General features: G+C 39.2%; 1 protein-coding gene and 1 pseudogene across 3 annotated transcripts in view; one reads left to right on the plus strand and one right to left on the minus strand.

The window, feature by feature from the left end:
• UMAD1 (UBAP1-MVB12-associated (UMA) domain containing 1) overlaps positions 1-15992 on the minus strand; it is a 209438-nt gene that overhangs the window by 176603 nt on the left and 16843 nt on the right. For 2 of the 3 annotated variants that reach the window (XM_075558364.1, XM_075558366.1), the window contains exons 2-3: positions 13335-13404; positions 9850-9964 (exon numbers count right to left, since the gene is read on the minus strand). In XM_075558364.1, coding sequence (XP_075414479.1) covers positions 9850-9931 — 82 coding nt within the window. In that variant the 5' untranslated portion in view covers positions 9932-9964; positions 13335-13404. The remainder of the gene's footprint in view (positions 1-9849; positions 9965-13334; positions 13405-15992) is intronic. The other variant, XM_075558365.1, reaches the window with a different exon arrangement.
• On the plus strand, positions 10388-12362 carry LOC142456063 (large ribosomal subunit protein uL3 pseudogene; annotated as a pseudogene).

The following is a 15992-nucleotide window of genomic DNA, read 5'->3' on the forward strand; positions in this document are numbered from 1 at the left end:
GCTGCGGCAAAAAGTCTAGCACTAGCCTTGAAAGTAACAGGACTTACGTTACCACAAATCAAGAGAAAAAAGAATACAAGTTAGTATTATTATTATTTAGAAAGAAATATAGGATTAAAATTAAAATAGTTTAAAAAATATAATTACTTTATAACAATCAAATTAATTTAATTTATAAACTAACAATAAGATATGCTCATGTAATTATGTACCTACTTGCTGTGTTTTTAAGCAATATGTATATAATCATTTATTATATAATTTTTCATTTTTTTTAGATTTTTAACATAATGAGTAAGAAAAGAGGATGCAAATTCAACGATGATCTAAGAAGTGAATTTCCTTTATTAAAATAAAACAAAAGTGATTACATGGTAAAGTGTGAGAAATGTAATGGTGAATTTTCTATTTTGCATGGCGAGAAGAGTAATATTTCAAAGCACTTGGAGACACAGAAACATAAAAGATATTTAAATACTGCTGCATCTTCCTCCAAAATACAGCAATTTTTTTGGAAAAACAACTTATGGAGACAAAGAAAAGAAATTAGCATTAGCAGAAGGACATATCTTTTCATGCTATTAATCACAATCATTCCTTCAGCTCTATGGATTGTACATACATCACAAGTTGTCAAAAGTTATTCAACCAAAAATTTTCCTGTGCTGGAACAAAATCTGAGGCTATTGTGTATAAAGTGCTTTCACCATATGCATTTTCAGAATTAAACAAAAATCTAGGAAATATTAATTTTATATCCATTTATTCTGACACATCTAATCATAGGTTATAAAGTTATTTCCAACCATTATTAGATTTTTTTGTTTCGGAAATTGGAATAAATATTCGAATTTTAGATTTCGTTTCTATGGATGACGAAACTTCTGAAATAATTTTCAATTCCATTATTAATATTTTGGGAAAAAACAATTTAAAACAAAATGTATATTGTGCAGAAAACACGAATGCAAATTTTGGAGTAAAAGTGAGAAGAGGTACAAATAATATGTTTTATAAATTAAACAAAAACCTTAATCAAAACATTACTGGTGTTGATTGTGCAGCGCACATAATACATAACACCATTCAAACAGCTGCTGATTTGTTGCCGTAGATGTGGAAATATTGTTATTAAAATATATTCTTATTTCTATGTATACACTGTGCTCATTGAAATGCTTAAAGAAGTTTGTGAAACTGCGGAAGTCGAATATCAGAAAATACTTGGATACAGTAAAACGTGCTGGTTAGCTCTTTTGCCAGCTGTTGAAAGAATTTTGAAAATATACAGTCCTTTGAAATCGTACTTTCTATTACAGGATAAATGTCCTAGAATTTTAGAAGTTTTTTGAAAAAGAATCTCCAAAAATTTGGCTAGAGTTTGTACACAATCAAGCAGCTCTTTATTGAAATGCTATAAAACTTATTGAAGGTGACAAAATTTCAGTAATCAAAGTAGCAAATGAAGTTAAAAATTTTAAATTTCAGTGTCAAGAGTGGTTAGAAAATAATTTTTCTTCCGTTAACTATCCATAATAGTATAAGCCTGCTAGAAGAACAAGGTGCAATAAATCGTGCACATATCATGAATCACGTTAGAAAGTTCTATAGTAACTGCATAGATTATTTAGAAGAGTGGACGGTACATTACAATGATATTGAACATTTTCATTGGATTACATTAAAACAAGAACTTAATTGGAATGATATGCAAAAATCATTCAATCATATTACTCAAAATTTCCCATATAGTAATATTTCTGAAAATGATCTTTTTAATGAGGTATCATTATTAAAAATATATTGATAAGAAAAAGGTTCAATCTTGGGCATCACAATAGAGAACAAATGGTTAGAAATATTTCATCATTTTGAAACAAACCATGTTCCATACAATAATGCACTAAAAATTGTGGAATACGCACTGTCCTTAGCAGGAACTAATGCTGCGACTAAACACGTTTTTTTTATGGTAAATAAAGTGTGGACATCAGAAAAATCACAATTAAGTACTGAGACTTTGAAAGCCATTTTATGAGTGAAAATATAATTTAACAAATTCTTGTGAAAAATTTCATGACCTTTTAAACAATGACAGCAATCTACTAAAAAAATTCACTCAAATGAGAAAAATGCCAAAGAATAAAATGATACTTATTTTTAAATGTATTATGTTTGTAAATTGTACTTATGTTGAAATTTAAAAATATATATTACAATACTATTTTTGCATTCTATGAAAATTTTTGTTGCTCCTCATAGACCAAATTTTTAATCAAGAACCTCCCCTCCACCCTGGTCAATGGTGTCCCACTTTACCAATGTTAAAATCTGGTCACCTTACTCAAGTGGGAGGAGAATGCTTTGGAAATGATGATTGCAGTATATGTGCCAATGTTCTTGACACACTGGATGAATGTATGGATTGTGATAAGAGATGTAAGGACCCCCAATAAAAGTATTGTTGTTTAATAAACAAACAAAAATTTAAAAAACCTTACTTGGATCACAAACCAGGCTTGGCATGAATTTTTCTCGCGCGAAGCCAAGGACCGAGGTACGAGGGATGTCTCTCCCAGAGCGAGACCGAACAGAACCAGTGCTCCTGAGAGACGAGTTCCACACCAGGTGACGGCTGCCAAATAACTACACTAAAAAGATGGTGGCCGGGAGGTTTCAGTTAAAAATTAAAAGTGATCCCAGCCATTACTTTTGAAAGTTTACAAGAATTAAACTGTCAAATAATTTCCCTCAAAGTCAATCTAAATTAAACATGATGGAAGTCAATAAGACTCATAGTCCATTAGGAATTCACATTTGTATAATTAACCAAATGACAGCCAACCTGGGAACTGGTATTTGAAAAATTTCAGATTCCAAACACATGATTCTTAGGAATCGTTCATGTTTCAGAATTTGGAAGTTTTCTACTTTTTTAATCAATTTACTGTTTTCATGAAAGTATATTCATCCATAAATTTCTGGCTTGACTTGCTTTCTACTTGTGCATAGTTTAGCTACAGTAAAAGAACCTGTAACTTTATATTTTATGACGTTTTCTTCAAAACCTTTTAACACATTATTTGATGGTGTAAAATTACTAAATTACAGTGAATTTCAATAGTTCTCAACCCTGGATGCACATTAGAATCATCTGGAAACACACACACACTCTCTCTTAAAAACTCAGCCCAGTTTAATCAGAATAGAATCACGGGATCGTGCCCAGCAGCAGTTCTACCCCTTGCCCCCTGAAGTACAGATGACCTCGAAGCTGGGAGTTATGGAGATAAAAGGCCGAATTGCACACGAGTCAATCTAGTCCCCTGACGCTCAGACGAACGGTATTTCATCAGTGCTCCCTGGAGCCTTGTTTTGTGCCAATGCCTTCAGTACAGCTTTCACTTGTTCCTTCACTGCCATCGCTTGATCATGTGCACCTCCGGAAGGGGTGGGATATTAACCAGCTCTTTTGCATACACTGACTCTATGAATTCCTCCCATTACTATTTTTTTGGATGCTTCCATCATCATTATTTTCCCCATAGAATCTTTCGATATTGAAACATAAGGCTTGAATTTTTTCCTTTAGTTCATCCAAGTCTGAGAAATGCTAAGCATGGTATTCCCTTCCGGCTTCCTAACTCCAGGCTTTGCACATTTCATTAGATTTTTGTCTTCTGTTGCTGCTCTTTGATGTTTTCCATTCAACTCTTTTAACTCACCTCACAATACATGGGCAAAAAGATATTAATAGGAGAAATTGTTTTTTTAATGCACTGTTTTTTTTTAAGCTTTGGCACACTTTTATTGTAGGAACAAGGAGTAAAAATAAGAAACTGAAGTTGAAGACTAATTTAGTTCTTGCTGTTGTCCTAAGTGAGGTCTTAAGCCAGTGGTTCTCAACCTTCCTCATGCCGTGACTCTTTTTAATACAGTTCTTCATGTTGTGGTAACTCCCAACCATACAATTATTTTCGTTGCTACTTCGTAACTGCAATTTTGCTACTGTTATGAATCAGGTGACCCCTGTGAAAGGATCATTTGACCCCCAAAGGGGTTGAGACCCACAGGTTGAGAACCACTGCCTTAAGCAGACTTAAACAGTGTTTTGCTGTTGCTCAGTCCCTGGAAAGGGAGTCTTGATTATGTCCACTCTTAAGACGGCAGAAATGGAAAGATTACCTATAAATTCAATATAAAAAAACAAGAGCTTTTTTGAAGTGTTTATGCATGGTTTGACTGATTTTCAGAATGATAAATTCAGTAGAATGCCGCCTTTAAAACAATCCATGATTTTTTCAAAGTGCAACTTATCATTTATACTAAAAAATAAGTGAATTATTATTTATTTACACTAGAAAATAGGTGAGACTAAAAATTTCAACATCAATACTTAAAAGATGAAATCCAAGTTGCTGTGAGTCATGACATAATCAATCCAAATCCTACACCATTTTTTATAATTAACTTAATGGAAACCAGACATGCTCATGCCCTACTTTAAACAGTACCTGCAGAGTCGGAACACACGATTAACTTTAGTTATACTCTAACCCCGTTCCTTTCATCTCTGTAAGAGTGCTTGCCCAATTTCATTGTCAGCTCCAAATTAATATTCAGCATCTAGTCAACAATGGTAATGGTCACAGGATAACAGTAATCAACATTGTCCCTTTTTATTTTATACCCTATAGTTCTTTCTTTGTTCTTATTTCCCCCCTCTTTCTGCCATGAAATAATAAGCTAATTCATGCCTTCCTCTTAGTTCTGGAAGGAATTATAAGCCAAATCCAGACAATCGGGGTCTTTTTTCCTGATTCAAAATAACTATGAGGCTGCACACTACAGTAGTAAATTTGTAATCAACTTAAGGATAATGTCTTAAAAGTACAATTACGCATGTCATAACAGAAGAAAACCCCGGTAATTACAAATAGTACCATGCTTGCTGGGTTTTCAAGCAAAGGAATAAGACTAAGAAAAATCGCCACCCAGTGATGCAAACGAAAACTGCAATTTGTTTTCATGTAAATTAAGAACCATGGAAGATTCCTTCAACTTCATTACTGAATGAAGGAATTGTTTTTTTACCTTCTTCTGTGAATAGGTTGGGAAAGGATGCTTTCCTAGTAGGTCTTTTGGGGTTTTCTTTAGCCCTAGTCTTTTTCAGCACACTCAGTGTCTTAACAAAGACTAAAGTACTTTGGAAACCTTAAAGAGGAAAAGCATTCCATCGGAAACTGTACACAGATTATTCAGATACTCCTACTGTCAAGAGACCTAGCTCTGCCTGGACCCTGAAGAGGGCTTGTAATGTATGTTCACTTATCAACTCAGTCCCAACACCTGATAATTCTGACCTGTAACTTATCGGTTAAGGAGGAAAGCTTGCTTCAGGAGGGAAAAGTATTCTCAACTGGGGAAAAAATTGATAATTTATACTGTGAACAACATAATTAACTCTGACCTTTTAAAACAGGTTATAAAGGCCACATACGGTGAAAATCTAGCAAATTCTTTAGTGTCTGTATTGATAAGCTGTTGTTACACATAAAATCATATCTCTAAGTTTTTATTTAGTTGTAGCTATTTAAAAATATCAATGTAGCTGTGAGCTATCAGGTTGAGTAGTGACCCTGTGGATCATTGGAGTGGAACTGGCTCCATGGCATTTCTAGACTGTAAATCTTTATGGGACCAGTTCGCCAGGGCTTCTCTTGGTGCACCAGCTGCTGAGTTCAAACCACCACCATTCTAGTGTGCACCCAAGCACTTAACCACTGCACCATTAGGTTCCTTCAGTAAATACAACAAACAAAAGGTTAAAGCTATTATATATATTTATTTACATCTAATGCACTTTTGGTACATGAGGACAAAAATTAAGTAAATATACATGTGTGATAGAAATAAGTATAGAATCAAATGATAATAAAAACTTTTAACAAATCAGCCAAAGGGAAAAAAGAAGCTAGTATCTTATTTTTTTAAAATTAATTACATCCCTAATAATTTGTCAGGGCCTTTCCTTGTCTTTTCAGTTAAGTCCTTCACTATGTGAGGTCTTTCCAAAAAAAAACCAACTAAACAATGTATACCATTTTTTTTCAGATCAAGGAGATTGCAGTTTTCAGCAAGTTTAAAAAATATATCAGTATATTGTGATTTTTAAGAAAGATTTCAGTAAATGATGGTTGGGTAGCCCCATCATTTCTTAAGAATCCAACAACCAGCTGTGGTCAAATAACATTTTTTAAAGGATAAAGGACAAATTTAAAAGATAAAATATCAAGAGCCTGAAATAGCACTAAGATCTTAAAGTCAAACTGAGAGGGCATTAAAAAGAAAACAAATGACTTTCATGGTGAAGAGGACAGGCTCTTGAAGTCAGATTGCTCTGGCTAATTCCAGATCAGCAAAACACTCACTGGGTGAACTTGGAAAAGCCCTCATCTGTAAACAGGGCTGTAATACTACCACTGCAGATAGATGGTTGTTCTGATCATCTCATTTTATACGTAGGCTAACTGATACCCCTCAAGGTTAAGTAACATGCCCACGGTGGGAAGTCTAATGGGTTGTAGGTCCACGAAACAGACCCAAGCCAAGCTGTCTGGCTCCAGAGACAGCACTCTCTTCTATACTTGATGGGTGGTGGTGCCTCAAAGTATTTCTGAGAAAGATGAGAGACAGGTGCGACAAAAAAACAAAACGGAAATGAGAGCCAGGGGATCATGCTGACTGATCACATCAATGCTGCAGCCCCATCAGTCAGCACAAGGTGTGCATAGATTTTTCATGAAAAAAAAACAACAAAAAAACAGTGAAAGGGCGGAGCTTTGCACCTGGAGAAAATGAGGCTAAACTTAAATAAGCATCAGCAGATGGCAGAAGCAAAGAGGCAGGGCTGCCGTAGCTGACATTGGTGGGGGCCTCTCGTGGATCCTTTGAAGAGGGCGTAGCACCAGCTGCACTTCATATTAAATCGCCATCCTTGAATACGATGGAGGGGATTCCTCACCAAGACTGGCCAAATGCTAGACATATGGTGCAAGAAACAGTACTGACCCCGCTCAGTCCAGAATGATCCTGGGAAAACTTCAAAATCTAGCATGTCAGCCTTTGGGAAAATCCACTGGTGGAGCCTAGACACATTAGATGCGGCAGCTGTTGCCTGAGCGCATACAAGAATAATTAAGTCTTGGAAATTCCCTCAGGAAATAGCAAGTTCAGAAGTGTGTGCATCTTCTGAGGCTAGATGAAACAACACGTTTAAACTAGAGTCTTTCCTGGAGGAGGTACACAGCAGATAAGCTTCACCCACGGAGTCAGAACACTCTAGAAACGGTACCCCTCTGTACTACCTGTGAGGCAGGCACTCTTCTCAAGAATTCATGCTACCAAAAATGAGAGGAGATCTCAGAAGGAGCACCATCAGAGTTAAAACCATAAAACCACTCTGAAATGCTGCATTGCATCAGCCCACACACACAAGGAGAGAGGTGAAGAAAATATACAAAATATTCTGAGGTTCAAGCATGAGCAATTACGTGTACTTTCAAAATGCCAGTGCACACACACAACGCACAAAGTTCAAGTGGCTATTTGATAATAAATAGGATGTCCACTGCTGATCACAGAACAACAGAAGGGTGCATACGCGTGCCAAGACCACAGAGATATTTTAAAATAAAGAATATAGAAAAGAGTTTGCAAACTCAGGCTTCACTGAAACAAATTTCTGACAGAAGAATTAGTAGTGAAAATCCGAGAGAAACAGAAACTTCACAGGAGACCAGAAGCCTCCTGAGGCATTTCTGTTGGTGAAGCTAACTCAGGAAATGAGAGTGAAGCAACACTGGTGACCTTCAAAGACCAAGATTTGGGGTTGGCAGAGCTAGTCCTGACTTGGAAAACAAGCACAAAATCCTGACACAGGGACAACGATTAGCAAGGCAGCTGTGTCCATGGCCCCTCAACTTTATCCCTCAAACCAACAGGCCCGACTCAGAAAGAGAATTCTGACCGCCCTAACGATGCTGCTGTCCATGCCTTGGGAGGCCAATTCCGAAACGAAACAGACAGGACTGCCAGAATTAGGCTGTAGAAAAAGATAGGGGATTTGCTATGGTAAAGGCTAGTCATGAGAAAAACTCCATTCTAGTCTCCCCGAGAAAAGGAAGGTCAGAGGTAAAACTCCCAGTGGAATTAAGAGACCACATCTGAAAAAGATGGGTTAAAGAAACTTCTAAAATGGATGGGGTCAGAGGCTTTGAGTGAGCCCTGGTTCTGAGAGGCAAGAAAGCGTGACAAAATTCAGGGTCACCCTTAAATCCAAATGAAGCTATTCCCCTCTTCCCAGGGCATACAGAGGATTTGCTGAGGCATGAGGACACCTGACTGGGCCAAAATAAAGGAAGTCAGAGGTAGGAAACAATTGTTTGGAAAGGCAGCAACCTGAGAAACATTCCAGAAAGCAAACACCCCAAGATGAACCTTCCAATCCTCTCAGAGGACAAGAAGGGATTACCCAAGGGGAGGTCCACTGGGACTGGGAAGGGTAAGTGCCACTGGGAACAGGTTTGGGCTTCACAGCCCACCAGAGAGAGAATGGGGGTCAGCTACACAAAGAGCTCTTCTTGAGGGAAAAGATACGGTGACATGGAAGAACTTTGGGGAAGAGAATTATGTTTAGTAGAAAAAAAATTTTAGGCACTAAATCTTGTTTACAATTAACATGCAGTTGCATGATGGAAAATAATCTAATTAACATTTAGGCAACATTATTTAACACATTTAGATTTTAAAGTGCACTTATATTTAATTAAGCAAAAATATGTACTAGATGGCTAATTAAATTTCAGATGCTAATTTAAGAAGCACAATTTGAGTTGTTTCTACAGCTGAACTTGATCTTCTCTAGATCTTCAAGATTTTTGTTTTTTAGCAGTTAAAAAAAATCCTTTATTGGTTAGAAAAAAAGAGTGATTCTATAAATTTAGTGTAAACAGTCAAAGCAAGATATGAGTGCCTATCTAACATAGCTTCCATTTGGCCTATATATTTTTGCACTGTTCCCCTCTGAAAGTACTGTTTCCCTCTCTCTATTTCCCCAAAGAATTCTGCACTCTTCAATTTACAGCACGTCAAATCGGCAGCTTGTGCATCCTCAAAGGGCTCAAATCTTATGTCTTCTGTATGTTGAGTTGTGGGAACAACAAGATGGCTGAAGGGGCAAGACCAAGGCTGTAAGGTGAACGGAATTAGGTTTCCCACAAAACTCTTAGGACCCCCCTCGCTACCCTTGATGAACGAGCACGGTAATGATGGGGGAAATTCAACAGAGGAATTTTCCTTGTCTTTTTACACTCACCAGTGCAGTTTCCAACTTCCTGAAAACTTTCTCCTGAGAAGCGCCTATGATCATCGTGAGCCCTCCAAGAAAACGGACCAAGATTATCCCTTTGGAATCTCCAAAAACTGTAGTCATAACCTGCTGGACTGACCTCTCAGCCTGCAATTTAACTGCCTAAACAGATCCCCCCAGAACTGTTTTGACTGGACTTCCTTTTGCCAGGCACCCTAAAAGCTGAAGCCAAGTATATAACTGAGAAAATTCGTCTGCCGCCACTCACTATTCACAGCCACGTTTCAACATGCCATTTGGAATAAATTTTACAGGAACGTTTAAACTAGAACTGCTAGCAGCAACACTTTTTGACTTACTCTTATAAAGCAATTCTAAAATTAAAAAATAACTTAAAAATTAGTCATATAACTGTCAAGTCATTTTGAAAGGAAAAATCAACTCATGTAATTATGATACTGTTTCTTAAAAAGACTCACCTAAAAGGACAAATCCATCTGTCTCTTTCTCTGGTACAGGGGGCTTTTTAGGCTCTGGAGGCTTTCTGAAGAAGTGAAACATGTCTGTTCTTGCTATTGCTGCTGCTGTTTATTTCTGAAACAAAAATACCACATAATATCAAATCCAGATGAAATGGTAACAATGCTACTCTTTTTAGTAAGAAAAAGTCTAACAATGATAGGGCTGGCAGGTAGACATGGTTTTAAGTGTTAGACTACTAACCAAGAAGTTAGAAGTTCAAACACACTCAATGAATGCTTGGAAATCTGCTTCAAAAAGGTTGCTGCCTTGAAACGCCCCTAAGGTACAGTTCTGAAATATGTACCACAAATAGAAGCAGTAATAAGATCCTGAATCTGCTTCCCCATTTCATACCATCAGTCACTGCTCCTCCCCCACCTAGGAGGAATCTAGATGTTTACTTGCTGGAGATGCCAAACCTAGGCAACCACGTACACCAATGGGCAGACGCCGCATTGAAAATGAGGAATACAGAAAGTTTACAGCAGATGCAAAATGTGGATGCAAGCTCCCCTAATCTCCTCCATTTCTGGGCTGCTGCTGCTGTCGACAGCCGCTGACTCGGTTCCCCCTCAGCGATCCTATGCACAGCAGAGCGGAACACTGCCGGTCCTGCGCATCCTCACAGGAAGTCATCTGCTGGGGCTCCTGGTGGCAGCCACTGTATTAGTCCATCTTGGGGAGGGTTTTCCTCTTCTTCACTGCCACTCTACCAACCCTCACGTCCTTCTCCAAGGCCTGCTCTCTCTTCACAATAATCCAAACATAACCAAAGTGGCATAAAGTCTCGTCCTCCTTGTCTCTAAGGGCTTTGTGGCCATACTTCTTCCAAGCCAGGCTTGTTTGTTCTTTTGGCAGTTCATGGCACTTTCGATATTCTTCATCAGCGCCATAATGCAAAGGCATGGATTCTTCTTCAGTCTTCCTTATTCACTGTCTTGACCTCAAAGCAAAAACAAACTCATTGCCATCAAGTTGATTCCGACTCTACAGGGCAAAGTAGAGCTGCCCCTGTGGGTTTCTGAGACGGGTTTCTCCCTTTATAGGAGTAGAAAGTCTTACCTTTCACCCATGGAGCGGCAGGTAATTTCAAACTGCTGATCTTGTGGTTAGCGGCCCAACATAACCACTCCTCCACCTGAGCTCCCTTATTCAATGTCCCAGAACACCTCGAAGCTACATAATTAACTCTGTCTTTGCAGAGGTAGGTAGTAATCATCATTCAATATTTTGATCAAAGTTGATAAGATAGTAATTTTAATCAAAAGAGATAAAATCAGCGGGGATCAAGGACGTAATGTGGCAAAGGAAGTTCTCGGCCCCCAGCACGCGTCTCTGGGCTTCCAGCCTGGGAAGCACAGCAGCCAGCCCCGCGGGAAGGTGAAGAGCTTCCCCGAGGATGACGCTGCCAAGCAGGTCGGCCTTATGGCCTTCCTCGGCTCAGGGCCGGCTGGACCCACACTGTGCACGAGGTCACAGGCCAGGGTCCAAGGTGAACAAGAAGGAAGTGGTGGAGGCAGTGACCATCGAGGAGACCTCTCTGGTGGTGGCGGTGGGCATCGCAGGCTGCGTGGAAATGACTCGCGGCCTCCGTCAGACCTTCAGGCGGTCTTTGCGACCAGTGCGAGCGGCAGTTCTACAAGCACTGGCTCAAGTCGAAGAAGGCGGCTTCACCAAGCGGCCAGATGACCACGGCCAGAGGCAGCCGGGGAAGGACGTCAGCAGTTGAAGAGACCCTGCCCGCTCATCCGCGTCATCACCCACACCCGGGTGAGCCGGCTCCCCCTGCGCCAGAAGAAGGCGCACCTGATGCACATCCAGGAGACGGGAGCTCCGTGGCTGAGCAGCTGATCTGGGCCCGCGAGAAGCTGGAGCAGCAGGTGCTGGGGAACCAGGTGTTCGGGCAGGAAGAGATGATGGACGTCACTGGGTGACTAAGGGCAAGGCTACAAAGGGGTCACCAGCCGCTGGCACACCAAGAAGCTGCCCTTAAAGACCCACCGAGCGCTGCGCAAGGTGGCTTGTATCCGGGCCTGGCATCCCGACTGTGCGGTCTTCTTGGTGGTCCCTGCAGGGCAGAAGAGCTACCATTCCCGCATGGTGTTCAACAAGAAGATCTACATGATTGGCCAGGGCTACCTCATCAAGGGCAGCAAACGGATCAAGAACAAAGCCTCACCCACCACGATCTCTCTGACAGGAGCATCACCCCGCTGGTGAAGTAACCCATGACTTTGTTATGCTGAAGGGCTGCGTGGTGGGGACCAAGAAGTGAGTGCTCACTCTGTGCAAGTCCTTGCTGGTGCAGACAAAGCGCCATGTCCTTGAAATTGACCTCAAGTTCATGGACAGCACCTCCAAGTTTGGCCATGGCCACTTCCAGACCATGGAAGAGAAGAAAGCTCTCAGGGGACCAAATTGCCAAGGAAGAAGGTGCATAATGGATGGTGCGGCTGGTGGGATGCAATAAAGACTTCTTTTCCAGTGAAAATTCCAATTGTCACAGACCCCAGAACAGAATTCCAATGGTCACGGACCCCAGAACAGAATTCCAATTGTCATGGGCCCCATGTATAAAGGTTATATGAACCCCAAAAACTACTGCCCTGAGATAACCTTTAAATTTAAACAAAAATAGCCATGGACGTCTTTTTTAAAACAAAGAATAGTTCGGTTTTAATAGTAAAGTCTGCCTTGAGCACTGTGCCTCCTACAATTTTGTATGCTAACCCAGAGTTGTCAGTGACTAATGCCTATGAAGTGGACAGCCTATTCCTTCTTTATAGTCTGCTCTTAAGATAGAAGCTCCTTGGAAACCTGCTCACTCTGGGTGACCCTGCTGGTATTTGAAAGTACTAGTACATCACTTCCAGCATCACAGCCACCACGGGAAGACAAAGTGACGGACGAGTAGTGCAATAACTTAAATGATTACTAGCAACTGAAACTAGGAATATAAAAGTAAGAATCTAGGAAAGTTGGAAATGTGAAATGCATAAAGATACAGATCCTAGACATTAGTAAACTGAAATAAACTTTGGTCATTTTAAACCAGGTAGTCATATGGTTTATGCTGGGAACAACTGATTCAAGAGGAATGACCTTGCACTCATCGTCAAAAGGGACATTTGAAGACCTTTATTGAAGTACTGTGCTTCTGTGATAGGATAATATCTATCTGAATACAAGAAAATCCAGTCAATACAACTACATTGCAAACTTGGGCATCGACCACTAAAGCTGGTGGTGAAGAATTTTACCAATGTCTTCAGTCTCAAGTTGACCAAACATGCAAACAAGATGCACTAATAATTACTGGTGAATGAAATGCAGAAGTTGGAAACAAAGAGGAAAGAACAGTAGTTAGAAATGATGAAGTAAAAGAGCTGAACTGAAAATTTCAAAGAGCAGCTTGAGAAGACAAAGTAAAATATAACAGTACCTTCAAAATTATAAAAAGAATTCTTTTTCTTCCCAGTCAAGCTGTTAAAAGATCTGGACAGGTATTTCACCTAAGAAGATGGATGGGAAACAACCACATGAAAAGATGTTCAACAACATTAGTCAATTACCCACCCACTGCCATCTAGTTCAGAGGTTCTCAACCTTCCTCATGCCGCGACCCTTTAACACAGTTCCTCATGTTGTAGTGACCCCCAACCATAAAATGATTTTCATTGCCACTTCATAACTGTAATTTTGCTACTGTTAAGAATATGGTGGCCCCTGTGAAAGAGTCGCTCGGCCCCGAAAGGGGTCACAACCCACAGGTTGCGAACCGCTGATGTAGTTAGTTCGAACATATAGTTCGCTACAGGCATAGAACCATTCCTGCGGGTTTCTGAGGCTGTAAATCTTTAAGGGATTAGAAAGCCTGGTCTTTTGCCTGAGGACCAGGGCTGGTAGGTTTGAACTGCTGAACTGCAGTTAGCAACCCAAAGTGTAAGCAACCCACTACACCACCAGGTCTCCTCCATTGGTCAATCCCCCAAACCAAACCCAATATTATCAAGTTGATTTCAACTTATAGTGACCCTATAAGGTTCCCAAGACTGTAAATCTTTATGGAAGCATATAGACCCATCTTTCACCCACAGAGCAGCTGGTGGGTTTAAAAGACCAACCTGTGTTTAGCAATGCAACACTTTACCCCACAGCACAACCTGGACTCAAAAACCTTAGTCAAAAGGGAAACATAAATTAAAACCTCAATCACAGTTACATTAAAAAGGCTAACCATATCAAGTATTGGTAAAGATGGGCAGCAACTACAACACTGCCTACTGCTGGCAGGAGTGTAAAACAGTACAAATACTTTGGACAATAGGTTGACAGTCTCACAAAATGTAAATGACTTACATATGACCCAACTCCTCTGTTTCTAGATATTTACCCAAGTAAACTAAAAACATATGTCCAAGCATTGTACACAAAAGTTAACAGATTTATTTGTAAGAGTTAAACGCTGAAAGCAACTCAAAGGCCCCCAAACAGGAAACTGGATAAACTAATCTTGGCATGTCCATATTACCTCTCAGCAATGACAAGCAATGGTTATGTATGAATCTCAAAGAATTTTAGCTGAATGAAAGCAGCTTATACTGTAAGGTTCCATTTACACACGTAAACTTCTAGAACATGCAAGCCAACGTCTGCAGGAAGCAGACTAGAAGCTGCTGCAGGGGAGGGAGACAGGTGAGAGAGTGGGGGAGTAATTAATTACAAAGGGGCACAAGGAAACTTTTGGGGGTGACATGTTCATTATCTTGATTCTGGTAACAGTTGTATGGATATAAACATGAAAACCTCATCCAATTTTATGCATTCAATATGTGCAATATGTATATATCGATTATTCCTCAATAAACCTATTAATACTCGGTATACGTATGACAATCTAGATAACAGAGAAAAGTTTTAGTCCACAATTATTCAGAAAATTGTCTCAAATCACTTAGACCATTGTATGTGTAACATATTCTCTGTACAAAATTTTTAAAATTTATTTTCTCTATGTATTCATATGAAACTAAAAAATTAAAGGACAGGGCATTCATTTTTCATTGTCTACACAGACTGCCTATCCAGAGGGTAGCCTGATGAGCTAGATTTTATTGTTCTGAAAGGGTCAGGGAGTAATACATTTCAATTTTTTCTATTATTCCAGGACTTAGCTTTTAAAGATTATTCATAGCTAAAAGGATTAAGGCAACCTAATTTTCTCAATTTGATCATTTTCCTTCAATTTCAGCAGACTACTAGTGAATGTAAATACATCGAGCTGGTTAAAATTCATAAAGTGATAAGCAGCATTCACTCATGACAGTGAGAATTATATGTGTGTGTATTTATATATATTCCCACATATACATATTTCCTTCCAATTTCTGCCACAATCGAATAAATATGTAAATTTCACACACACTGCCAAAAGATTAAATTCTGAACAATGTCTCACTTGTTTTCTCTATGTGTTATTGTGAATTGTTTGATTTTGGAAAAAGAATATAAATCTGGATAACAAATTTACCAAATTCTTCTGAGGGATACCCCCTAAATTAGATGATAGCCCATGAATTCGGTAGCATTACTCTTGAGAAATAAGATTACACTACATAAAACAGCATTAGGCAGTATATAACATTCCGGAAGAGTCTATGAGAATTAAAAGATCCGGGGTCGGCTTGAGAGCATCATCATCAAATGAGCAGGGTACAAATAGAAACAAAGATGAGAAGGAAGCCAGCTAGGGAGACTGTAAGAAAAATCAATACAAACAAAGAGTACAACCTAGGGATTAACTTCATTGGAGCCATGTAGATTCGCTACAGAAAATAAGAGTGCAGAGAAAAGGTAGAAACAAATTATTCAGGGAGGTGAAGTTTCAGGAAAAGTATTCTTCAGAGTGGTACACTAGGAATTGTCGAATAGTAGTGTGTAATCAAGGATTCTGAGCAAAGTGATGTTTAAGAAGATTACATTTAAAATAGTTCTCGGGACAGTAATTGAAGAGAACAGGAGATCCAGAAAAGAAAGGAAAATTATAGCAATAAAGGTTTGGGTTAAGGTGCAAGAAGTTGGAATTGGAAATAAAGGATAC

This window comes from Tenrec ecaudatus, chromosome 9 (genome assembly GCF_050624435.1).
Source record: "Tenrec ecaudatus isolate mTenEca1 chromosome 9, mTenEca1.hap1, whole genome shotgun sequence".
In the NCBI taxonomy this organism is placed as follows: domain Eukaryota; kingdom Metazoa; phylum Chordata; class Mammalia; order Afrosoricida; family Tenrecidae; genus Tenrec; species Tenrec ecaudatus.